This window comes from Anguilla anguilla, chromosome 6 (genome assembly GCF_013347855.1).
Source record: "Anguilla anguilla isolate fAngAng1 chromosome 6, fAngAng1.pri, whole genome shotgun sequence".
NCBI classification, from domain to species: Eukaryota; Metazoa; Chordata; class Actinopteri; order Anguilliformes; family Anguillidae; genus Anguilla; species Anguilla anguilla.
Genome location: NC_049206.1, coordinates 28,991,208 through 29,015,785, shown reverse-complemented (window position 1 = coordinate 29,015,785; position 24,578 = coordinate 28,991,208). Strand labels below are relative to the sequence as shown.

The following is a 24,578-nucleotide window of genomic DNA, read 5'->3' as shown; positions in this document are numbered from 1 at the left end:
ACAGGCCTAATCGCCAAATCAGTGCCCGACCTCACTAATGCTCTTCTGGCTGAATGGAAACAAATCCTTGCAACAATGTTCCTAAATCTAGCGGAAAGCCTTCCCTGAAGAGTGGATGTTGTTAAAGCAGCAACGGGTGGACCAACTCCATATCAATGGCCATAACTTTTGGATGATATGTTGGATGTCAGGTATCCACATACTTTTGGCCCTGCTGTGCATTTGATAGTCAAATCACCATGGATATGACTTATGCTAGCTAACTGTATAGATTAAGTACTTCAGTACTTACCATTTTAAAACCTGTTCATGGTTAAAAGTGTTTACACCCCCATTCCTATTGTTTAATGTTTGCAGAACCACAATGACGTGTCTGCATGGTTGCAGTGCTGTTACTGGGAAACACGCTTCTTCTGCTGTGTAGACTGTTTATGTAAAGTCAATGAAAGCAAACTGAGTGTGCCTCGCATGTTCACCAGGCAGGCATTGAGAAGGTGAAGGAAGCAGACAAGCTGGTGGCCACAAGCAAAATCAGCCCTCAGGACAAGGTGACCATGGCCAAGCGGGTTAGCACCATGTCCTACGCACTGCAAGGTAGGCCAAAAATTACCACAGGGATCTTGGCTCTACTTATTTTGGCTCAAATTTCTTATTTTTTTCCCTAAAAACCAGGCAGTTTTGCAGGTATGCAATTAACTAGAAATAATAAGCATTCACTATCCATTGTCCCTTTTTATAAAATGTATAAAATGGCGTGCTAGCTATCCATCCAGATGGTTTCGCTGAGTTTTGACGAGTTTTCTAGATATCTACTGCAGCTCAACCTGATGCAATGGACCTCAACGGTGGCAACGTTTGTGGTGCTCAAAGCATCAAAACATTTGACAACTCTTTCCAAATAGAACACAGTTATTCATGAACATCCACAGGTCTCATGCATGGTTTCATCGAAAAGTGCTTTCTACCGAAGTACGCCAGCTCTCCGTAAAGTCTCAACCAAGTCTGTCTGTATATCTCCGTAAAGTCTCAACCAACGCACACTGGTATTCTGAGTGCGTTGTGACCGAGTGGATCATTGCAGGCTGTTGCAACGCCTGGTCAGCATCGAGCTTCTTGCCTGGATATGCACCTATATAAATGGCAGAGGGTGATGGCCAATGGCAAATACAGGCCCTGGTCAGAGTGGTGTTCTGCAAGGAGGGGTGGTCTCCTCACGCTTATTCCTCTTTCATACTGTATATCCACTCATAAAACAGTCTTTGAGAGCTCCCTGGATATGGGGTACGCCAACAACATGGGGCTGTCCCAGGCAATGCTGCTGACTAACAAACTCAATCCACAACACCCATGGAGATGGAGGCCAAGCAGCGGAATGAGTGGGCTGCATCCAGTAATATGCTGCTTAATGGGAAAAGGTCAGAGGAGCTAGGACTTTATTTTTCCAGGAACCCTCCACAACCTCCCCCTCACATTTTGGGTGCACAAGAAGTTCCTGTGTTCTAGGGTCTAACATCGCGAAACAGGTTCCCGGGCATTCCTGCCCAAACTATTTCCCATTTCCCGAAAAATATAATAACAGGAAAACATTTATTTTTCATTAACTTACACCAGTGCTCTTATTTTACAAAATAAATATGGTTTAATTTTGTCTGCAACAGCTGTTTCATATGCTTGCCAAGGTCAGGGATACATCAGTGGAGGCAGAGAGAGTGTTTTCTGTCTGCGGACAATTCGATACAAAGATCAGAAATGGCTTGAATGCAAAGTACATCGATGCACTCTGCTCCTTGAAAGTCCACTTCCAAAGGAAAAACAAACTCATGAGAGTCATTATAAGCCTATGCCTATTTAGTTTTATTCAGCCTGTAGACCATCATTTATTTTAATTGGGGAGATATACATTTTATTTTATGATTGGCTGCTGTCTGTTTTAATTTTAATTGTGCTCATTTCACGCCATTGTGTTAGATTTTACATTTTACACAGGACTGTCTCAAAAGATTTATTGGCTATAGCCTATTTATTTAGCTATAATGCAAGAGCACATAGGCCTTAGTCCTAATATGATTTGCGAAGCAAACAATATCAGTGGCATATTTTTCATATTTTTACTGTATTATTACTGTCTATTACTAATACTTGCGCTGCTATTGAACTAATGCCGGCATAAGCTCAACTGAGCTTATTATAATAACAGAGTAAACTCTAGATTAGCTGGTTTAACATCAATTCCACAACACTGTTCTTGCAGCAGACAGATCATAGGGGGTGATCAAGTGATCTCAGCTAGTGAAAGACAGAAGGAATGGAATTTTGTATTGACAAATTGCAACAACAAAAAAATGAATCTCCAGAGGCAGCTTACTCTAGTCAGAAGTCCCTTCTCTACAGAACAGGAGGGAAAAAGCCGCAGTACAGCTGCTGAAGGATATGACGCACCCACAGCACTGTCTGCACAGCATGCTCCCACAGAGGAGAACAACAAACTCATGTTTACAGGCCAGGGCAGACCGCCTTGAAGCAGCATCTGTACCCGCTGTCATTAGGCTTTTAAAAACCTACATTAAGAAGGACCGACATGTATACATAAAATCTTTTTTATATATATTTATCTGTGCTGTGTTTTGTGTCTTTTAACATGCAGTGTTTATGCTGGGTTTTGTATATATCATGTTGTGTTTATCAATGCTTTCTTAGAATATTTTATGTTCTCTTTATGTTTTTCAGCTTATTTTATTGCGTATTAATAGTTCTGTTATTATTTCAGTGTTTCTTTACTGTGAGCCAGAATTAGTGAACTCATAGTCAGAACTCAAACTCGTAGTATTATTTTAAAAAGTTTTTTTCTGTGATGAGCAGGGTTAATAAAACTATGGTTGTTAAGAACGCTCTTACATGTTGAAGTCCCCAGGTAACCCATGTACTGTCCTGGGTAGTGATGCATTGCTTTAACCTCAGTAAACATCATCTGCCTTTTCAGCCTTAGTATTTATCACCTGAGTATTAATTCCTGGTGCCTGTTTTCTGTTGTTAGATCCCAGCGGTCACCTTTTGAGGCATGTAACCTGAGTCTGTTGTTCTGTGCCCCACAGCGGAGATGAACCACTTCCACAGCAACCGTATCTATGACTACAACAGGGTCATGCAGCTGTACCTGGAGGAGCAGGTGAAGTTTTATGAAACGGTAAGAATAGCTCAATGACCGAGCAATAACCCTCTTAAACTTAAAGGCCCCACCGGAAGAGAGCAGACCTCGTCACTGTGTGGAGGTATAAGCCTGTGGAAGTGAAAGGGTAGCTTAGCGTACTGGTCCACCTCCCTTTTTTTAGCAGTGCATTAGCGCAGGCGGACAGACTAGCGGGGTTGTATCGGAGGCGGCGTCCTCAGCCGCTTAAGTTCCCCCGGCCCGGCGGCGGCCGCTCTTCCCCTCCGGGGGCTGGCGCTGATTAGGCGTGTCATCTTAAGCAGATCTGGAAGCCAGCCCCGTCCCCTCCATCACACCTGACCCCCACGCTCAGGCCGGCGGTAAGCTCTCCTGAGCCGGACCTGAGACCCGGCTGCTTCCGTCAAACGCGCCGTTCCAAATGTCGCCAGGCAGCCCTGGCTTTCATCCTCGCTAAGAGTCCGCCTGTAGACTGCCTAATGATGGCGCATACCTGCCAGCGCTCCTGCCTGGCCCCCTAAATGTTACATATATGTAAACGGATGAATATTGTTTCGTATTTTGGAACCGTTTTAAAAAATCATTGAAACTGCAGCTTTATGGTATCTTTGTCATTTGTATTTTCCCTTTTATTCATGTTCTAGTAATACGTTACAAGAATAACCACCACCCTCCCCCCGCCACAAATGCTCATGTTAAATGCAAACATGCATAAAAAAAATAAACATTTCCCTTATTTTCACAGAGCCATTACTGGCAGGTATGGATTGGACTGGCATCATGTACTAAAATACTTTTTCCCACAAAAATGGATCTATAAATGACTATCAGGCCTATGTTGCTTTTTCAGGTTCAACATAGGTATACACTAGGCTAGCAACCTGTACTATATATGGCATGCATAAATGCAAATGCATTTATAAAAGTCATTTAAATTATATTTAAACATTTAAATTACTGTTCATCTGACTAAGATGAGTAGCAGTGCTCTGTCATGTCTGGAAATACCTCTTGGAAAAATCTGTAAAAGCAACATTACTTGGCATACATGTATTAGTTATAGTTTAAGTTGTAGCTTATAGAGGATGCTTGGTTATTACTTAGTAATATATGTATTAGTTTTAACTTAAGTTACAGCTTATAGAGAATACTTAGCTATAGCTTAGTTATACATATATTAGTTTTAGCTTAAGTTACAACTTATAGAGAATGCTTAGTTATAGCTTAGTTATATACAGTATGTATTAGTTTTAGCTTAAGATACAGCTTATAGAGGATGCTCCCCGCATGACTGCTAGGAAGAGTTTTTATATGCCTTTAGAGGTGTGTGGAGCGGATGTGTTTTAGAATATGTATATGAAACCATACCTTCATTTGTTATTACTTTTATTCATGCATTTTATTAAAGTACTGCTTTCCTCTCCATAGATTGCAGAGAAGTTGAAGCAGGCCCACAGCCAGTTTGTCACAATGTAGAGATGCAGTCCCTACAGAAGCAGATTTCCCAACCCAAAGCATTTCCTCTCTCCTCTTCCTCTTCCTTCAGACGACATATGCATGTGATGACTTTAGCATTGCACTGCATCTATCAATGTTGCTGTCAAACCCCGCGACACACAAACGTATTTCCGCAAACCTGACAATAATGCTAACGACGCCGCTCGCGAGTTCCCGGCGGGGGCCTCCGACAGTGGAGGTGAACGCACGACTGCCCAGAAGCGAGGACGGTCACCTCGCAGCGAAGACGGCATTAGGACGCGTCCCAGAATCAGCGCGTCGAACACTTCACGTCATAGCCGCGTTGGCCTTTCTTTACACCTCTCCTCCGAAGCTACAGTTGGGGCAGCCATGAGGCAACATGTATGATTTTTTTTTTTCTTTTCCTTTTTATCTGAGGCTTGAATCTTGAAGAATGGTTTTTTTTCTATCACTGTTTGCATGCTCGGCCTGACGGTGTCACACCTCTTGGTTGTGGGGGGGTAAGTGAGGGAGAGAGAAAGCTTTGTGCCTTGCGGGTCATAAATACTGCAGCCCCACCTCTGCTCACTTTCATATTAGCAGGAAGTGACCTTTCCTCAGTGGCGCTGTGCCTTGCACACTGAGGAAGAGCAGCTGGCTTCCTCTGGCTTGCACAGTTTTAATCAGTGTCTCGTACCGTACTTCTGAGAGAGAGCCTCGGGAGGTTTATTCTGTCTGGAGACACAAGACTTTGGGGCTGGACCTTCTTTCCACTAGTGCTGAATGTAAGATGAGTCATTGTGATCTGTTTCCCAGGCTATTTCCAAACATGATATTTATGAAGATAGTTCCTCCTGCTCATTATGCTTTGTCACTATAATACAAATTACAGCGTCATGGAAGCACTCTCTGATCTTTGATTTTTTTAGAACTTTGATTCTTTTCCTAACACCTGAAGAAAAAATATAAATATAAATATATATATATATATATAAATATCTATTCTTTGAGATGCATGTGCTTTGGTTGTTGACACTTCTTGTACAGTATACAAATGTTTGCAAGTTTGTCACATATTTGACAGGTTTCTGTTCAATAAATAAATCCTGATTTGTACTGCCTCTCTAACCTTGATGCTGAACGGAAGCAGTTTCTTGCAGTCACAGAATGGTATAAATGGACTGTTCATCATACGCTGTCGCTGTTACATTTTCAATGCACAAGCCTGCCATTATTCCTCTGTCTGAAAGATGGAGGAACGTGGAAGAGAATGAGAATGAGCCAGGCTCTGGCTGATAATCAAAGGCTGCCTGTTCCAGGGAGCAGGACCAGCAGGGAAGAGCACAGATGAAGAAAGGAGTGATTTATCCTTCTCTGAGCTCAGGTGCAACTCTGCTTGCTTGTTCATTCACACAGCCCAAGTCAACGGCGCTCTAAAAGAACAAACTCCTATAAGCTCTGCTTTGCTTTATTCGGTCAAATGTTGAAGTTTTTAAATGCTTGTATTTTGTTTATCCTCATGATCCACTCTTCCTGGCACTAACAGGAAATCAACCTTCCCTGGTGCTTCCTTGTGATATTTCACTCATTTCCTGTTTTTGAAGAATAAGAAAAATGACTTGGAAACTTTGTCTCCACCTGCAGGCCACTTGGGTTTTGTTCTTCACTCTTCACGAGTTTCCTGCTCAAACCACTTGCATGTTTCCAGCCCTAACATCATATGCTATCTTAAAATGTCTCTCACTCATGTTGGCTCTGTGCCATGGTATTGGTACATAAATGGAGGATATAGTCATCTGGGTTTGTGGGAAAAACCGCCAACATGGTTGAACTTAAACCAAAACAGAACCTAAAAGATGTAATATAGACCCAAAGGACGAGGAGGACAGTGTGCGGCTGGTTTTATTAGCTGTAAGAGGAGTCAAATTATATGTACAGTGAGCTCCATAACATTTGGGATAAAGTCATATTTTCTCTTGTAATTTAGATTTGTAATCTAACAGTTCATATGTGAGGATTCTCAGCTTTTATTAAAGGGTATTTTAATTTGTCTTCACTGTGTAAAAATAATAGCACTTTTTATACATAGCCCCCATATTTCAGCCTTTGGAGTCTGTTATTGGTGTTTGTCAGCATAAGGACCTGAGTTGTGTCAATGAAAGTTAAGGAAGCCATTATGAGACTGGGAAATAAGGGGAAAAAAACAGTCAGAGACATTGGCCAAACCTTAGGCTTACAAAAAACATTTTGGAACACCATTAAGAAGAAATGGAGCACTTGTGAACTCAGTAAGGGGCTCGGTTCAGGGGCTCAACTCTGGTCCTTGTGCTGAAAAATGCCAATAACGGTCACCAAAGGCAACCAAAAGCCTAGAATCAAGACTAGGCACTGAAAGCTCTCTTATACCTGAACTAAAGAAGCAATTGAACACACCTGACTAATCAGAAACAGCTGTCAACCCATTTGTCCCAAGTGTTATGGCGCCCTGAAATGGGGGGACTATTTATAAAAACTGCTGTAATTTCTACATGGTGAAACTAAAATGTATAAAAATACCCTTTAATACAAGCTGATAATACAAGCTGCACCTTAACCATGTGTGAATTGCTTGGTTACAAATCTAAAATTATGGTACAAATCAAGAAAAAAAAATATGGCCTTGTCCCAAGCATTATCGCACTTACTGTATGCGCATGTATGAATTTCATATGTAATGCAAGTTGCACATATCATATTTCTTGTATGGTTTATACTTGTGTAGAACCTGTAAGGAAGCCACACACACACACCTCTACCATTTTAATATAGTTTACTTTGTGGCAACAGTTTGGGGAGGGCCCTTTCCTGTTTCATCATGACAATGCCCCCAGGTACACAGCGAGGTCCATATAGACATATTTTGGCGAGATTGGTGTGGAAGAACTTGACTGGCCTTAACAGAGTCCTGACCTCAACCTCATCCAACACCTTGCAGATCAATTGGAAAGCCAACTGTGAGCCAGGCCTAATCGCCCAATCAGTGTCCAAACTCACTAATGCTCTTCTGGCTGTATTGAAGCAAATCCCTGCAAAAATGCTTCAATATCTAGTAGTATAAAGCCTTCCTAGGAGAGTGGAGGTTGTGATAGCAGCAAAGGGTGGACCAACTCCATATTAATGGCCATAATTTTAGATGATGTTGGATGTCAGGTGTCCACATACTTTTGACCACTCAGGACATTCTCTGGCTCATCAGTAAGGTTGAAGCGAACAACAAAAAAAAATCTCTCCACCCTCCTCTGTCACAAACTGATAAGCGGGTACGGCAGAGAGGAGGCCAGTGCCCCTGGGGGTATCTTGGGGGAGAAGGACTGTTGCTGTGTTGTATCAGATGTGCGTAGGGCTCCCATCTCAGGCAATAGCAAGCTTCTCTGAGCCGACGGCCTCAGTCTAAATCTCCTAAAGGCCTATCACAGATTTAAATTTATTGTTGTTATTATAAGATTTGTCCCTTTTCCATTTTCTTAGGATAGATTACCTTCCCTTTATTCCCTTCTGGCAAGAGTGGAGTAGAGTGCATTTTGCTGAGAGTTCAGTTTAACATAATTGCATACTCTTGTTGTAATGTTAGTATTTAACTCAACAGTTTTAACATAATTGAACCTGTGGCTGTTGTGCCCTTATCCCTGCACATACAGTACTTTAAGTGTTAATGATCAAATTTCAGTGTTAATGCCAGGCTGGTCGCAAATGATGTTGTCTGCATGGGAATGGGAAGCCGCTTGCATAGCACTATCCGCTGTGTAAGTCCTAACTGCAATAGCCAGGTAATGTGGAGAACTCCATGTAACAATGGCAGAACACTCCAAAAAGCAGTCCACATGTTCAGTGTTGCATCATTGTTACCACACTTTGCTGCTATAACAAACTCCATTCTTCTGGAAAGGCTTTATACTAGATGTTGGACCATAGGAATAAGGAAAGCTGGGAACATAGCTTAACTTCTGGTAGCTAAGGTAAGTGTGTTAATACACTCTCCATCTCACCCTTGATCCTCAAACTATCAGAATAACAAAACATAGTGGCCTTCCATCCCTGTAAAATTGTATCTGTGTAATACTTGTCTGAAAGGACAAATGGATGTTATCACAACTGTAATTTCTGTGGATACTTTACGCACATGTAAAATCAGTTACAGCATGTAATTTTGTTTTAAAAGATTGGCCTTGCTTTGATTTTACAATATCATAATGCATATTTTATGATGTACTTCTTGATTTTAACCCACTTGCTCTTTGCCATTCATAATCACTATTTAGACCAGTAAAAAAAGAAAATATTGCACATAGCACTTTCATTACCACAAATATACAATTTTCCTTGCCACCACTTTTTAAATTGCACAGATAAAATTGATATAACAGAAAGTTGAGTGACTTGAATGGTGAGCGGGAGACCAAAGAGAGACCTTGACAATGCCGTATATAGTACATTTGGCCCACACGTTCTGGTGTGTATGTATGCTTTCTTTTCTGGAGTAAAAATGAGCACAAAATGAGCTGATTGGCTGACTGACCATTGGGAGTGTCAGTTCAGACCTGCTCAATGACAACCTTTCCCTGCCACACTGAAGCCCCTCCCACGGCTCTTACATCATCGACCCCCTTCTACCTGAAGAGTGAAATGGCAAGATTCTGTGCCCATAGGTCGTCATGGAGATAGGCGAGGGCGGAAAGTGCGTGGGCGAATCATCATGCTGACCTTCTTCAGGGAGTAATAGTCCGAGTCCTTCCAGGTGTACCACACAATGCCATCTGGCCCCAGTGGGCTCTGCCCTCTGGGAGAGTAACGACCACCCTGTTGGAGGGGGAAAGGGGGTGGGCGGGTTACTAACACAAAACATGTTAATACCCCATCTGCTTTCACTCACTGTGTTTGCAAACAGTGCAAATGTCACCCTGTTACCCTGTCAGCCTTTTCCTCTAAGGATTCAGCAGAAATGTTTTTCCCTTTTTCAAAAAAAAAAATTTACATCTGTGCTTTCTTTTCAATCAGCCACTGGTTTAGGCTATGGAAGCAAGGTGTGTGGGCACTATAGCCAATCAATGAAACAAATTATGTAAGTAAGTGCTGATGCACAACCGCATCGAGTTGAGCAACAGACACCACAGCCCTCTAGGACTGAGATACCTAGTAAATCACATAATTTTGTAGATGAAACACTTATATCACAACCAATTTTAAAGGGTGTGAATATGTGTCATAATGTTTTGTGAACCACTTACTATGTGAGCATATGGCTACATTGGAAGAGGTGCCTCAGTACCACAGAATGTACCTTGTAGTACACCCCATTGAGGTTGGCAAAGAAGCACTGGTTGTACCACCATCCGCCATGTGAGATCTGGGCACAGATGTTGCCCATGTCAGAGGTGCTGAAGTCCTGCTTGTCGTGGTACCAGCAGAAGGAGTCCTCCACAGTGCCGCTGAACCCGCTCACATGGAGACGGTAGTGGTTGGCCTCCTCCTCGATGCTGCCCAATCAGAGAGCCCACAGGGAGACTGGGTTACCATCAGAGAAACAGGTGCAGCAGACACGCCAAGAGCAAACTGGACATGCCTTCAGGTGGGTGTCCACCAAGAACATAAGCAAATGTTAGGCCAGAGGTGGGTGCATGTTCCTAATGGTTTTTGCTCCAACCAGTTTTTCTCCTTTAAACAGCTGAGAACACCCATGCTGGATCATTACTAACACTGCCACTGTCACAGGACAGGACAAAACATACATTTGCAATCTGCAGCTGTAAGCTGCAGCTTACTGTGTGACTGTATGAGAAATGTGTGTGACTGTATGAGAAATATGAAATCCCACAAATGATTGGGTTAATAATTCTGACAGAGGAATCCAAACTGTGACAACTATTTCCCTAAAATAACCTTTGATTAACCATTAATTGGCATGATCAGTACCCAAGAAATATATAACAAATTCAGACAGTGGAAGGGAGCGAAAGATAAACGGAGCAGAATGTTCTCTTTCATTTCCGCCATGTGTGCTTTCTTTCATGTGGGGAGGAGGAAGTTCACACTGAATTCTGACCCAGCATTGACTTTCTGACGACTATGTCAAAAAAAGACGAATACAGGAAACACACTCTCTCTCCCTGCTGATACTGTTGTTTCTTTACTGTAGAGACCTTAAAATGTGTTTCTGGCTTGCTGGTTGTTCTTTCAGTCACTCCTACAGTGGCCTGTTCCAAAGAAACTCAAACTGATTCTATAGCCCAGATCAACTGTCTTTTTGGTTTTTACTTCAACCTTAACAAAGCACACCTCATTCAACGGCTCATCATTGAGCGGTTAATTAGTGGAATCAGCTGTGCCAAATTGGGGTTGAAATTAAAATCTACAGGACATTAGATATGCAGGAACAGAAATTCATTATGGTAATTCAAATTATCTCTTTTTGAGTGCAGAAATAATCCCACAGCACCTATGGCATGCCATGTGGTATAGAAGTCAGAATTGTGCACAAAAAAGAAGTACGAAATTATGCACACAATAGATAGTGCTATATTTCCTGATAAAGAAGACTTTTCTGCAATGTTAATTCAACAAAATTCTGCATTTTTTTTGTTTGTTTTTTTGTTGCTGTGATTGTATTCCATATTGTTCATTCAGTTTTTTTAAACAAACGGCCCTCCATGTGTTCGTGTAAGTTCTTATTGATGTGTTTTCAGAACATCAACCTTTACCATCATTTTTTGAGCACATTCAGTGTCTCACTGAACTGGATCAGAAAACATCAGATTAAAGGTGATATAGTGATTGACAAACACATATACCCACAGGGGTGAATGAAGTATTTTGTGTCTGGTCTCATTCCTTTCTTTTCATGTAAGATCACTTAACTATGAACTCATAGGCTGTGGCCCTACAGGTAGGATTTAGAGTCAAGCAGACTAGACAATAGGATTAAGTGTCATAACTAGAATAAGTGGGTCTTAGCTGGCACAGCGGGGATTCTAACCTGAAGCTCTCGTAGAGGGCGTGCTTGTGCTTGCCGGTCCAGTCCTCCAGGTCGATGCGCAGGCTGTAGTCCCCCTGCCTAGACAGCTCATGAATGTTGTCGTTGCCCAGCCAGAACTCGGTGTGCAGGTCCCCAAAGCCGTCCTTGTACTCTCTCCAGCTGCGGTCGAAGTTGACCGTGCCGTCCTGCCGTCGCTGGATCACGGTCCAACCACCGTCTGGCAGGAAATAGAGCCACGCGTGAAGGCCAGATCTCTTTGTTCCTCCGCATTGTGTGATGTAATAAAAAACTGCAGTGCGGTTACATAAGCACTTAGGAGACCACCGGCAGGGAGACATCCTTAAAGTGCACCTCCAGACCAGAGAGATTAAGGTAACTGGACTTCTTTAACCAGCCTATGGCTTAAAATGATCACTTGAGAGCCGGAACACACAACAACCAGCAAATGCTACAGGCCTGCAGAGCTGGAGTCTGGGATTCCTGCAGTAACAGAACCTTACTTTCAGTCTCCATGTCGCAGAAGACTTCTACAGGCATGGCTCCCAGCGATGGCACCACGGTGTAGAGCCCTGACCGGCGGACCCCATTGTAATAGATGGAGGCACAGTCGATGGGACAGTTTCTCACATGCTGGACCTCTGGAGGGCACAAGTATGGTCAGAGATGAGCTTGTTCAGAAATCTGACTCTGACGTCTGACCAGCCATAAGGCAATTAGTCCACTACTCAGGAAAGCACTGAGCAAAACCAGATGAAGAGCTATTATTTTGCATGATTCCTGTGTGATTGTGCTGTGTTTTGCTTTGTGTATGTATTTTCTATTTCTGAGCTGAAATCCAAAAGATATTTCCGCCCATTGCTGTAAAATAATGTTTTATGATGTTCCATTCATTGCAATGAAAGGGAAAAACTGTTTCACACCCCAGTTTGAATCAATGCACTCTGGCTCTCTGTTGGTCTCCATTGGGAATCAGGTAGACTGTGTATACAACAATTTTAAATTGGCAAGGATCTATGGTGGGTACTGTTTTGAAAGCATTTCCTGTTAATTCTTTCTGCTTAATGCATGAAACATTACGAATAGCTTGTGGCAGGACAAAGTACTGTATGAACCTACAAGGCAGATGCCTATTAGAAGCACACTGCGAACACACACAATATATATTTTGAAAAGGACCATCTCCCCCTTGTGGTGTGATTCATATTATTTTCTGGCGATTCGAACACTCTTAAATTCAGATACTGAATGCCTTGGTACAATTTGCTTAATTTTGCAAAAAACATTGTGATGTTGTGAACATTATTCCAGGTCATGTTTCGCCATTGCATCTGGCATGGGCATTCCATTCCATGTTTAACTGCGTTCTCTCAGCACTCACCCGTCCTGCTACTATGATGTAATGGCTGCCAGTCTTGTTATTGAAGATTCATTTAAAACATGTTGTATGCCTTGACCTACTTTCTTAATACCATAAGAACATATCAGTAAAGAGTCACATTACAACAATTACCCACAATGCTCTGTTACTGTGTGTCAACAATGTGTGTGTATCAAGCGGCAGCAGAGGCAACACATTGTTCAAACTAAGGTGTGTAGACGCACCTCCTTGGAAAAACATTATATTGGGATAGGATGTCAAAAAACACATAGGGCTGCATTCACTTAATTCCTTAATTTTGACTTGCTAATACATGCTACTGTAACTTATCCTCACAGTTTGGTGAGTTAATTTGGATATTACTGAATTTTTTGAAGCCATGTTTGTGAAGAAAAACTAGTAGGCCTACTTAGTAAAAAGTAGATTGTGATATAACCTATTCTGCTTAGACTATCATCTCCATAGGATCTAATCTCTCATGTATTTAATAGTCAAAATTAACAATCATATCAAGTCCATGGAATGACTAGACTTACAACAGGCTTACATTCCAGCCAACTCCTATCCTGAAGGGCTCCATATTACTGTGTAATCATTTCAATTACAGCCAAATTAGGCCTTGTAAACAACGAGTTTCGATACTTTAACCAATTTTTGCATTAAACTAATTAGCACTTGAGTACTGAACTGCACCAAGAACAAAAGATACTGCGGCCAAGGGTAGGCAAAAAAATCAATTTTGTTAACAAATGCAAAGAAATAATTCCCTCAAGAGGCGTGCGCCATATGAAAAAGACTCACGCAACAAACAATTTGCATGTGAAATGCATACATTACAGTGAGCACAATAATGTTTGGGACAAAGACAGATTTTTTTTTTCTTCCTGAATCTGCTTTGTACTCCACAATTGTAGATTTGTAACCAAACAATGCACATATGGTTAAAGTGCAGATTCCAAGCTGTAAAAGGCCATTTGTATCCATTTTGGTTTCAGCATGTAAAAATTACAGCACTTTTTATACATAATCCCTTCATTTCAGGGCACCATAATGTTTGCTACAAATGGCTTCATGGGTGTTTCTGATTAGTCAGTGTGTTCAGTTGCTTCCTTAGTGTAGGTATAAGAGTGCCTTCTAGTATTTTGTCTTGATTCTAGGTTTTTGGTTGCCTTTGGAGTCTGGTATTGGCATTTGGCAACATAAGATCTGTGACAGTAACAGTCAAGTAAGCCATTACGACAAGGGGAAATAATAAATAAATAAATAAATAAATAAATAAATAAATAAATAAATAAATAAATAAATAAATAAATAAATAAATAAATAAATAAAAATAGAGACATAGACCTAATTTCAGGCTTACCTAAATTAACTGTTTTTAACATCTTTAAGAAGAAAGAGCACTAGTTAGGCTAAAGAAGACCTCTACAGTTGATGACAGAAGAATTAATGAGGAAAGACCCACAAACACCTGACCAACACATCATAAGCATACTTCAGGGGGCAGGCATGAATGTGTCAGTGACTACTGACCAGAGACAACTTCACACACAGAACTACAGATGATGCACTGTAAGATAAAAAACAGTAAATAGCCACCAAAACAGAATGGTGAGGTCACAGATCTCTAAGAAATACCCAAAAGAGCCTGCAGAGTTCTGAAAAAAGGTATTGTGGACAAATGAGACCAAGACTGACTTGTACCAGAGTGGTGTCAAGCAAACTGTGGAGACTAAAAGGAACCGCCCGTGATCCAAAGCACGCCCTGCTCATCTGTCAAACGTGGTGGTGGGGGTGTTTTGGTCTGAACATGTATGGCTGCCACAGGTACTGGCTCACTTGTCTTCATTGAGGATACAACTGCTGATAGCAGAAGCAGAATTAATTCTGAAGTGTACAGAAGCATCTTATCTGCTTGAGCTCAAGAAAATGCCTCCAAACTCATTGGATGGTGCTTCATCCTACAACAAGAAAATGATCCCAAACTTACAGCTAAAGCAACAAAGGAGTTTGTCAAAGCCAAAAACTGGAAAATTCTTGATTGGTCATGCCATTCACCCAATCCAATTGAACATATGTTTCATATGCTGAAGAGAAAACTTAAGGCAAGTAGCCCTCAAAACAAGCAGGAAGTAAAGATGGCAGCAGTACAGGCCTGGCAGAGCATCACCAGAGAAAATACTCAGCACTTGGTGATGTCCGTGGGTCACTGATTTCAAGCAGACATGGCATGCAAAGGACATGCAACAAAGTGCTAAACATGACTACTTTCATTTACTAATATGTCCAAAACATTACAGTGCCTAGAAATGGGGGGATGGGGGCAATGTATAAAATGTGCTGTAATTTCTCAATGGTGAATGGATAAAAATTTCCTTAAATAAAAGCTGAGAATGTGCAATTCAACCACATGTGAATTGTTGGATTGAAAATCTAAAATTGTGGAGCACAGAGCCAAATCAAGACAAATATGTCCTTTGTCCCAAACATTATGGAGCATACTGTACATGCAAATGTGTCTTTTAAATACATGTATTTTAAATTCTAACCATCACTGGCAATAGCCACTGGGGTTTGAGATCCCTGCTTTGGCGATTTCTGTTATGGAATGTTCCAGAAGCATTCCCGGGGCAACCGACCTGGGTGGAGGGCCTCTTGGGTGCTCATCAAGGGGCTGCTGCGGATGATGTTGATCATGCAGCCAGGGTTCTTGCGCACCTTCTCCACCAGCACGGACAGGTTGTGTATCCGCGTCTGCATGTCGTAGATGAGAGAGGCATGCAAGTGCAGCAGCGTGCTGGCCTCTGCGTGCTGTCTCTCCAGCTCCCGGAAGCGCTGCTCCAGAGATGAGTTCAGCCCATTCTTCTCTTCATTCTGCCCCGCATAAAAACTCATTTGAACTTGTTTCATGAATTTGAGCTTGAATCACAAATTTGAACTAGATTTTTTCATATTTTTATTTTCAGTGAGGGAGTTACGTAGATGTTTCATGCCGTCAGTAATGTATATTTAGTATTTTCTTACATAGATAGGAGGATACCAATTCCCGGTACAGAAGACTGAAACATCTGTTAAATAGCTCACTTACTGAAAATAAGCTATTTTTTAAAAGGCAGGCTGTAGCAGCCAATAATGTAATAACTACCATTAATGTAATAACTGCCAATAACGTAATAATTTTTCAGTTCTTAATGTAATAAAAGCCGATAATGTAATAACTTACCAATAATGTAATAAAATTTCTGAACCAATAACGTAATAACTTTTTGCACATAATGTAATAAGTTATTAAATTATTGACTGGTTATTACATTATTAGCTGGGTTAATAAAAATCATTAAAAATGTAATAATAGGAGCCGATAACGTAATACTATATTTGTATCACTATGTATAAGTTTTATTTATTATCAAATGTCAGACTTCCATAACACTTAGGCCTACCCTTACTGTTGCTTCTTTCAAATAGCTGCTCAAAAACCAGGCCAATCCTGACCCCTGAATCTTAGTCCTAACTCTGAGAAAACACACACACGCACACCTACTCTCTCTCTCTCTCTAGGAATTAATTGTTTGTGTAACTTGATGGTTAGACTTATCTGCAGCCCTGCCTTATACTCCTTTGCCATTTGAGTACCAAATTAAGTGAGAGCACGCATGTTTGCAAACACATACAATTACTCTTATGTTGTATAATATGAAATCTATACCTCTTTGAAGATGCTGTGTTCTCAAATAAAAAAGACCACCACTTCTTTCCATGAAAAATATAATCTTTAATCAAGTGTATTTAAATAACTTATTCAACCAAACTGGCACTATTATCCCTTGTGCTCAACTTTCAACCTCTTAATGCAAAATTCTAAACTGTAAAATATAGTATATAACATGACCTACAAAGATAACTTTGGTAACACATCTTTCAGTTTTATCATAATAATAAAGGATGGTTTACCGTCCCTTTTTTTAAAGAACTAAACATTCTCTTGATACACATTACATTTACATTATCTATACCATTGGTCCCAGCATCATGTTTTGTCTCAGAAAATAATATGTTTCATTTTATCAACAGAACTACGTTATTAAATATTTTTTGCCCAAACTAATATAAAAGTAGTACTGATAATTATTTTAAAAACATGTATTTTGCACACCAAATTAGGAAGTATCGATAAGAGTATTGATAAGTATTGGTATTGATAAGCAGTATCAATAGTGGTATTGGTATTGATAAAATCCGAACCATGCCCATCCCTAGTTGTAGAAACTAACTAACTCACGAACAGGTGCAGTTTTCTTATGAAATGGCTTGCCATTGTGTCCCTTTCTCTCTTGTTTTAAGCACTTCTTTCATGGTGACTCGACTTGACTTGCTTGAGTCTAAACACAGTGACATGGGACTTGCTTGAGAATTGAAGGTTAAGACTTGAGACTTGCTTGTGACTTGCACAAGTGTGACTTACTCCCACCTCTGCCTCACTGTCAGGTGAAAAGAAGCAATTGGCAACTCTACATGTATCAGAGGCATGTGGTAGTCTACACCCTCCCCAGACCAACAGAGGATAGCGCATCGACCAGGACTGTGATACACACAGAGAATTGGTATAACAACTAAAATTGGAGAAAATGGCAAAAATAAAAAAGAATGAACTATAGATATCATTTGCTTCGGTTTTAGACTCTTTGTTGAGCTTGTCATGACTGTATTCAAATAGCCAGGGATGTCAATAGGGCAAGGATTCTGATTTGGTAATACATTTTCATGTAACCTTTCAGGAGTCAGGTTTGGTATATATACATAGAGAGAGAGAGTGCTGAATAGCTATAATAGTGTGGTTGAAACAGTTTGCTTGAAAAAGTTATTTAAATACATTTAATTAAAGATGACATTTTTCATGAAAAGAAATGGTGGTCTTTGTATTCGTGGACAAAGCATCTTCAAAGAGGTATAGATTTCATATTATATGACATAAGAGTAATTGTCTGTGTTTGCAAACATATGTGCTCGCACTTCATTTGGTACTCAAATGGTTAAGGAGTTAAGGAGTACCAAGCACCACAAACAAATAAATAGTCATAATTCCTAGAGAGAGAGTAGGTGTTTGTGTGTGCGTGTGCGCGTGTGTGTGTGGTCAGGTTTTTGAGCAGCTATTTGAAAGAGGAAGCAAGGGTAAGTGTCATAGAAGTGTGACACTTTATAGCCAATAAATAAAACTTAAAGCGATATAAGTATATTATTACATTATCGGCTCCTGTTATTACATTTTTTATGATTTATTTAAAAACCCAGCTAATAATGTAATAACCAGCCAATAATGTAATAACTTATTACATTATATGCAAAAAGTTATTACGTTATTGGTTGAGAAAATGTATTACATTATTGGTCAGTTATTATATTATCGGCTTTTATTACATTAAGAACGGAAAAATTATTACGTTATTGGCAGTTATTACATTAACGGTAGTTATTACATTATTGGCTGCTACACAGGCCTATTGCAGTGCACGCCATCTGGTGTAACGTTCAGTTTTGAGGACAAAAATGTGCTATAAATGTGCTTTGAATCATACTCAATACAGAACGCTGTTTGAAAATGCATATATGCAATATAAGTTCATTCCACAAAACGTTGTTGGAAATTTAAAGTGCGCAAACAAAACTTGACTGCCAAAGCAATATTTTGTCTTAAAGAAAGACACTGAGCTCAGGACAATCCAGACGAAAAGATTCAAATTAATCCGTATTTTCTATTCCAGATAAAACAAAACACATCAGATGTTCCTCAAACCTAGAGAGTACCACAATACACTTTCACATATGGAGTTCTGTTGGTAAACGTTAATGCATACATGACTTATGCTGTAACTAATGAGAATTTTTTTTTAATCCAGCCAAAATATATTAGTATGGAAGCCCTCTAAGGGAAGGTGAAATTTGTTTTTACAGTAAATGTCGGCCAAAAAATGTGCATGAGTTAATAACTCGTACGTACAACTTTTTTGGGCGACCTTTACCACAAAAAATCTTTTCACCTTGCCTTTCAAGGCTTCCGTACATCACCTTTTCAAATCCAAATAGCTTCTAAATGGCTTACATCTAAAATAACTTGAAGTATTAATACTGCCGGGCAGGCATTACTGACTACTATCATTTTATTATCCTGTATACACTTGAAGGCCTGCAATAGAAACATTAATGTAGCTTGTTTGACGTGCAACTAGCTAACTGTCAGGCTTCTTCTCTGGTATTGGTTCAGTGAAGACTGATGTTTAAGTACTCCTGATAAAAAACAGTGGATATCCAGGCAGAGTCTTTCTGGGAAAACATGAAAATGACACTATATTTTCCCACTAGTTTAAAAAAACAAGCCACCCGTGTGAGACCAGTCAGAAAAATAGAAGTGAGGGATAATGTAACTGCAGGTTTTGTGACCAGGGAGGGCAAATGGGTGTTCGAATCATGGTACAGCGCCTTACTGCTTGCAAGCATGGTAAAGAAACCACGTGGAGGAAGTTGAGGTTACAGGGGTAATCTTGTTATAGCCCAGGGTCACTGAGGCATTAGGAGAGACCTGCTGCTTCTCTGCCGCTGCGTCTTGGATACCATTATTGTTGCTACTGTTCAATGTCACGGTTACCTTGGTTTTTGGTTTTTAAATGGTGAAATAAACAAACAATAAACCCCTTGAGTAAAATGATAAATAAGAAGACTTCTTATAGAAAATCTCCCTTTATGTTGGGCTTCCTTCCTGATTGGGCTAGCTAACCCTGGCCCTGGAGAGCCAGAGGGTCTGTGGGTTGTTATGTTTGCCTTAAAGGAGTTGACCCATATTAATTTCTTATATTTTGTCCTTGAAGCCTGTAGTATGAATGTAACAGTATATGTATATCCCTTGAAGACAGTAGTAGAAGTATATAAACTAAAACAATTTTTATTCGTCATTTCCTCTTCAGCAATGCAAAAAGCACAAGCTGCAGTTTGGGAATACGAGGCAGAGGAGAAAATGAAATAATGGATCGTTCCTGGAAAATCTAATGAAATATCTATTTGATGTAAAGGGCTCAGTACTTCCAGGGTAAGTGCATGCAGGTTGTTGGAAAGAACTTAAAAGGGTTTCATATACAAAAAATTGATAAAGTTGCCATTTAAAATAAATGGCCAATTTAGACCCAAAAAACCAGGTAAGGCGAGTATACCATTTGGTCATCCAGGACCAGGGTTAAAAATATATTGCGCAGCTCGGCTGAGTGGAAAAAAATCAAGTCTTAAGGATGTGAAATACCCATCTTTCGTGTCCCAACTCATTTTCAGTTCCACATTCAGGCCACTTAAAGTTTCTTGCTGAATATGTGTACTTGATACATCACCTCCCATTCATACCACCACACGGTGTCACGATTAACAAAGCCTGAGTGGGAAGATCACTGTTAAAATACTAGATACAAAATAAGATAGAAAATGATGGGGATTAAGACACATATCCAAGCGCTCCCTTGTCTCACCTGCAGCTCCAGGACTTTGACACGGTGACGGTGGTTCCTGAGCTCCTCCTGCAGCTCAGAAATGGTCTCCTTCAGCGCCAGGATCTGCTGCTTCCTCTCCTCGTTTTCGTGCAGCCAATAGGACACCTCGTCTGTGCAGCGGAACATGTCCGGACAGCGCTGCTCGCCCAGCTGTGGCAGCGTGGCCTCCAGGTGGCACTGCCCATCGGCCGTGGCCTGGTTGCTATACTCGCCACAGTTGGCGGACCCACCGGTGCCGATGCGATGCGTGTTGCCGTGGTGATCGGTGTCATTCTCGTCCGCCGCCAGGCAGGCAATCCAAATCGCCAGCAACAGGAGGGCGGGGCGCAGAAGTGGCGATGTCATCCTGCCTCACCTGGCTCCGCCCACCCCTGTGCCGCCGTGCGGTCAACCAGCCAGGACCTCACAGGGGGTCGGATCTTGTCCGCAATCTCCAGAATAGCTTTATAAGAGCCGCCAAATCATGCAATCGCCTTGATTCAAGGGCCTCTTATTCTTCTAAATCTGTGGCTCCCAGCAGCTGAAATGAACAGCAGTACACATACAGGAAATACTGGAGTGGAGTTCATTTAGTTCATTTGTTAAAAAACAGTATAAACTTTAAAACAGTATTGTGTGCTGGTGTGTCTCAACAGATAAAAATAAGAAACAACATATAGAACTCAACATTTACAGCAATTTGCTCACAATTTACAGCGATTCAAGAATGAGGATCACATTCATTTGAAAATAAGACCACTATGGAGGACAACAGGGACAGGAGGTTGGGTGCACATGCATGGTTTGCATCAACAGCCCACTTGGAATGTCCTAGAATGCTGACTCAACAACCCACCAATCACATGCCGACTTTCCTTATCACGTGATATGTACATCATGCATATTTTAATATGCGTCAACAACTCTTGTTTTATATTACTTGAAAGAGTCCTCTTGGAGTGGGTTACAGGGTTGTGTGCGCCCCAATTCTCTTACCAAATTTGTCCTTTTCGCTTGAAACACACACAACTTGAAACTCCAAACTGTATAGGGCAGAGTGCGTAATACTCTCCATCATTGGTTATTTTTCCTCTCTACAAATTTATCCTGAGCATTTATGTGTGGAGTACAATATTGAAGCTTTCTTTAGATGCTCACCTGCTAGTATAGCGTTGCTCGTATTTTATTCTTTTCTCGATAGAATGGTGGATAGTTTTTACCGAATGTAGAAAACATTCTCGAAATGTTTCTGAAGAGGCTGAGCAAAGTGAAAGAAGATAAGAGTACACGATGATAAGAATAGGCCATTCAGGCAATAAAGGCTAGTCTTATAAATACATATACCTATGCTGTGCAGGTGGGTTGCTATGCAGTCTGGACAAGTTTTGTGTCCTCTAATGGGATTCTTATTATAGAGCCCATGAAGATCATAAGGCCATGACCCCCACCTACACAATGTAGTAGCTGTCAGCTCATGCACCTCAGTTGGCCCACTCTAATGGAATCATGGTAATTGGTCATTAAGATGAACTCAGATCAAGCAGGCCTAATCCATGCGCAAAATGGTTGTGCTCGCCTGTGGCCAATTGCTCAAGGTTGCCTACAAGCACTGGGCAGTAGGGTAGTGTAATGGGTAAGTCCAACATGTAAGGGATGGTCTTCAAAGTTCAGGATTCATCTGGATAAGAAAATCAGCCAAATAATGTCTACGTGAAGGCTCCCCACCTGGGGCATCGCCATCATACAATTAAGCAGAGAACTTCACCTGAATTATTCCAATATTGTGAAATGAATTGTGTACAAACAAATAAGAACACAGTTAAAAATGTAAGCTACAGTATGTAAGTCACTCGTGGTTGTGGGTGAGAATAATGAGAATAATGTGCAGCACGAGGGTGAGGACAAGTGGCCCTCAGAGCACAATCCAAAAATACTATCACCCGATGCTCTTCTTTTCAGCCCCCTTCAAGCAGCTTATGAAGTTTCACAGCGAGTACAACGAAGAATGTTCTAGAAAGATCCAAATTGTAACTAGTTCCAGACACTTCCCATGAGCCTCAATGATAAAAAATTTGCAGGCTCATAACCCCCTACCCCCACCCCAGGTGATGGACTACAATTAAATACACCTGCTTTTTGCACCATTCTTTATGATGTGTGTTTCTAGTACCTATACTTACATTCAGTAACTGCATTATTGGCCGCCAATCAGAGAGAAATGCAATTCGGTTTGGTAGAACCCACCACATACACCTTAAGTATCTAAAACCTAATGCTACAAGGTGCCAAAAGCAGAATCTCAATGCCACGTAATTCTGCCACCGTGGCTCTGATGAGACTAACGGTAACTGCAAATGAAATCAACTTCTGCTACATTGCTGAAAAACTAACTGATTGAAAATTACCTTGCTCAAAAAATCCATTCCTGAAGAGGTGGAACATGTCGGAAATGCAGGGCCATTCCTCTTCGCCGGTAGTAAGCAGACAGTGTAAAGCAGTGTAACCGTGGCTCGACTGAGCTTTGCACAAAAGACAACTTACCTCTATAATCCAGCATAATTGGATTCCAAGTTCAGGGAATGACACAAGACATGTAAGGCACTGGACGAAGTGCTGAACAAGCAAGCCAGTGTGATGTCTTGCTGCATCACAATATATTCCACTATTTCTTTTTTACTTTTCTGTTGTGTGGCCTTACATACACAATTAATCATTAATGATATGTATTGTGATTTCCAATGCATTATATCTTCATTATTAATGCAACTTCTTTGCATTTGAATTTTTCATTAGCCTCTGAGCTTGCACAGTGTCATTTGATCAGAAAAATGTAAACAGGAAATTGTATTCCAAAAGGTACAGCTTATTCAATAACCCCAGAAGACAATTTGTTTGACTTATTCCATTAGGGTTTCCAAAAGTTATTTTAATAAAAATAAGCATCACATTCATACCACCTTTTTTCTTTTACTGTTTCAAATGTTACTTGAAATGCTACCAGACCTGGGTCAAATACAAATATGTATTTGTATTTGAAAATGTAGTGAAATACATATTTGAAGTATTTTCAGATACATTTACACATGACATACTTTGTATTTGATTTATTTAAATTATTTTCATGAAAAACCAAATACATTCTCAAATAGTATTTAAAAAATACATTCCTTTAAATAAATACTTTCCTGGGAAACCAAATACTTCTTCAAATAGTACGGGCAAGGGTAGCCTACGCTGGCAATTTTAAACAACCCATGTGCTGCCTCTAACATAGTAGCCTAAATGCCCGTACATGTCTTTGCATGGGGGGATGGCAAATTCAGACTTGTTGATAAGCTACTTGCCAGTTTATTTGTACCCATGCAATATTTTTTAAATTAGTGGCCTTTTACTGTATTTCTTCTTTTTTCCTGTAATGTATTTTCAAATACACTTTTTAATTTAAATACTCAGTATTTGTAAGTGCTGAATTTCAAATAATTTCTAAGTAAGTATTTTAAAGTAATTAAAATACTTTAAATATGTATTTTACCCCAGTCTGAATATTACATATACAGTGAGCGCCACTGCACATTTTATATATAGTACCCCTGTTGCTATCACAAGTTACATCATCAATAAAGCCCCTTGAACTGTTTCCAGATGCAGCCATACAAGTCCAAGCCATCTCACTGCCTCCACCATACTTAACAGATGAAATATGCCGAAGGTCAAGGGTAGTCCTTTCTCCACAATTTCACCTTTCTGTCACTCTGGTAATCTAGGGTTTACCTTTGTATCATCTGTCCATAAAACCTGTTGCCAAAACTTTTTTAGGCAGATTTTCTGACTTTCAAGGCAATTTTTTTTCTCTTGGGAGAAAATAAAACCTCATAATGGCTTCTCTGATTTTCACTGGCACAACTCTATTCCTTATGTTTACAAACATTAATAACAGACTCCAAAGGCAATCAAAAGCCTAGAATCGAGACTAGATACTGAAAGCTCTCTCACACCTGCACTTAAGTAATTTAAACACACCTGACTAATCAGAAACACAACGTTATGAAAAATGGGGGGACT

At 40.4% G+C, this 24,578-nt stretch overlaps 2 protein-coding genes across 3 annotated transcripts in view; one reads left to right on the top strand and one right to left on the bottom strand.

Annotated features, from left to right (window-relative positions):
• Positions 1–5,749, top strand: part of snx9a (sorting nexin 9a) — a 48,842-nt gene extending 43,093 nt beyond the window's left edge. For both annotated transcript variants that reach the window (XM_035422215.1, XM_035422216.1), the window contains 3 exons: positions 480–594; positions 3,093–3,184; positions 4,592–5,749. In XM_035422215.1, the coding sequence (XP_035278106.1) occupies positions 480–594; positions 3,093–3,184; positions 4,592–4,639 (255 nt within the window). In that variant the 3' untranslated portion in view covers positions 4,640–5,749. The remainder of the gene's footprint in view (positions 1–479; positions 595–3,092; positions 3,185–4,591) is intronic.
• Positions 5,750–8,805: 3,056 nt separating this feature from the next.
• LOC118229402 (fibroleukin) lies at positions 8,806–21,020 on the bottom strand. Its single transcript, XM_035421339.1, has 6 exons — positions 20,517–21,020; positions 15,648–15,882; positions 12,131–12,268; positions 11,631–11,847; positions 9,939–10,134; positions 8,806–9,457 (listed from the first exon to the last, which is right to left on the bottom strand). Exons 1-6 carry the CDS (start codon positions 20,880–20,882, stop codon positions 9,311–9,313), a joined length of 1,299 nt encoding a protein of 432 aa, XP_035277230.1. The 5' UTR covers positions 20,883–21,020; the 3' UTR covers positions 8,806–9,310.
• Positions 21,021–24,578: the final 3,558 nt, after the last annotated feature.

Excerpts from the sequence above, each read along its gene's own strand:
- LOC118229402 (XM_035421339.1), bottom strand. The coding sequence starts at position 20,882 with ATGACATCGCCACTTCTGCGCCCCGCCCTCCTGTTGCTGGCGATTTGG. Across the intron at positions 15,883-20,516 it reads TCAAAGTCCTGGAGCTGCAG|AATGAAGAGAAGAATGGGCT; the intron begins GTGAGACAAGGG and ends TATGCGGGGCAG. Across the intron at positions 11,848-12,130 it reads CTGCGACATGGAGACTGAAA|ACGGTGGTTGGACCGTGATC; the intron begins GTAAGGTTCTGT and ends ATTTCCTGCCAG.